The 2,232-nt window shown below is 27.5% G+C and overlaps 1 protein-coding gene across 1 annotated transcript in view; it reads left to right on the plus strand.

Annotated features, from left to right (window-relative positions):
* Positions 1–1,993, plus strand: part of LOC108688886 — a 2,514-nt gene extending 521 nt beyond the window's left edge. Inside the window, exons 2-3 of the mRNA XM_018195416.1 lie at positions 660–895; positions 1,551–1,993. Of these exons, the coding sequence (XP_018050905.1) occupies positions 660–895; positions 1,551–1,993 (679 nt within the window). The remainder of the gene's footprint in view (positions 1–659; positions 896–1,550) is intronic.
* The last annotated feature ends 239 nt before the right edge of the window (positions 1,994–2,232 follow it).

The raw sequence follows: 2,232 nt of genomic DNA on the forward strand, positions 1-2,232 counted from the left end.
TTAACAAAAATATATTAATTAAATTTATAAAGAATTATATTGAGACTTCTTCCTATTCTCATTGCAGCCATCTTAGTTTGTGACATTTTCTTGACTCAAAAATTAGCGATGTAATAGAGCAGTATAAACATTTGTTTGTAAATTACATTAAAATGTTTTTTTTTAATAAAGAACACATTTGCAATTGACAGAGATAGAATAAATTTAAAAATATTCCAAAAATTTTTTTTGTGTTCTGATAATCAATAAATATATTTGAAACTGAATTATGTTTAACAAGATTACAAACAAAGCTAACAACTGTTGAATTGAGATGTAGAGAATATTATTTTATTCTATTTCGAAGTAAAAGGAATTTTTAATATATTTCACAAGTGTATTATATCAAATGCAAATATACATTATTTTATTAAAAAAATATTTTTATTTTACGTCATCAATCTGAAGCTTCACAATGATTAGGAGCCTTAATTTAAATTAATTAAATTTTTTTCAACAAAATTTTATATTTAACAATACTATTAAATGTATGTATTATTAAATACTAAACAAAAAATACAATTTATATAAAAAATACTCGAACAAGAGTATAAAAAATGCTGAGATTCTTTTCCTTATGTTTTTAACATTTTCTTAGTTGAAATAAAATTATTTGTCAGAAAGAAAATTACTCCATTTAGATCACTCCTTCACGAACGCGCTCAGAAGCTCTGGTTGGAAATGACGAGCCTTCGGCAAAAACTGACCAATGAGATGGCTCTTTGGAAAAAGGAAAAAGAAGAATTTCAATTTTTACGCGAAAGAAGCAATGCTCTTGCGTTTGAAGAGGCAACTGCCGCCGCACTGGCCGCAGTCGCAGCTTATGCCATTGAATCGCCGTTTTCAAGCGATTTAAGTAAATTAAATTATCAATCATAATTTGTACTTTGATTCATTGCTTATAAAACGAGTATTTTTATTAAATGAGTAAATTAAGAGAGTAAAAATGTATTTTGAAAAATTATAAGTGATTCATTCTTAAATGAATGAATCTTTGAGAATTTTAGATTCTTAAATAAATTTTTAAAGTGATGAAATGAATTTATTTTAATATTATTAAGGCTCCCATGTATTTACTATTATTATCTTGGATATTTCTATATTAAAATATTTTACAAGAATTTTTATTGTATATTTTTTCGCTGCTAACGTCACAATCTAAGATATAGAGAACAGAGTTTTAAATCTATCTGTTTTTTTTTATTTCCTTATCTACTTGATTTAATCTTCATATTGAGAAGAAATACTAAATTTTAATAAATATTTTAATATTTTTTATTTGAATTATCAACTAAACATTTACTTACTCTATAATATATTAGACTCTTATTATAATAAATATTTGTTCAAAAAGAAATGATAGTTAACTTGAATTAATATATCTATTTTATATCTTTATATTTGGTAAATATTTAGTTGATACTATTCAAACAAGTAGTGTATTAAAATTTAATATATACTTTTAATGCACCCGTAAAATTAATAATAATATTTATGCGATGTATCTGTAGGTAACATCGACTTTACGTCAGAACCGAGTATCAGGGAACTCACGATACTCGAGTACGAGAAAAATCTCGCCAAGTATTACGACCAACATTCCTTCGAGCAAGCTGAGCAACGTTACAATTCATACAAACGCGCGCTTGTTGACGCCTACAAGCAGAAGTTGTCGGAGGTCGAGCGTCTCTGCGACGAGGAATTGGAGAACATACAACAAAATGCAAGCTGCTTGCAGCCGTTCAAGGAGATTGCGTCTCAATGGTCCATCGACGAGAATGATCACGGTGATTCGCAGCACGGTTGCGACAATCAATCCGAATCCATGGAACCATCCAAAATCGTCGAAACTAGTCCAAGCAACGACTGGTGCATATATGGAAAAATAGACAACGAGGTCAATATGATTCCGGAAATTCTATCTATCCGTTTCAAACGAGACGAAACAATATAAGAGTCATTCTGCTCTCTATTTTTATTAATGATTATTATTGTTAATATTATTTTATAATTATATTGTACAACTTCACTTTATATTCTTTATAAAAGAATAAATTAAATCTCTCCTTTTTTTCTGTAGCTGTAACAATGACGATGTTATAAATAGCATAGCAATTTTCTCTGGCAGCAATTGAAGGCAATTAAATTCAATTTTTGTACATATATTTATATACGTTTTATATATATATATAT

Source organism: Atta colombica, unplaced genomic scaffold (assembly GCF_001594045.1).
Source record: "Atta colombica isolate Treedump-2 unplaced genomic scaffold, Acol1.0 scaffold248, whole genome shotgun sequence".
In the NCBI taxonomy this organism is placed as follows: Eukaryota; Metazoa; Arthropoda; class Insecta; order Hymenoptera; family Formicidae; genus Atta; species Atta colombica.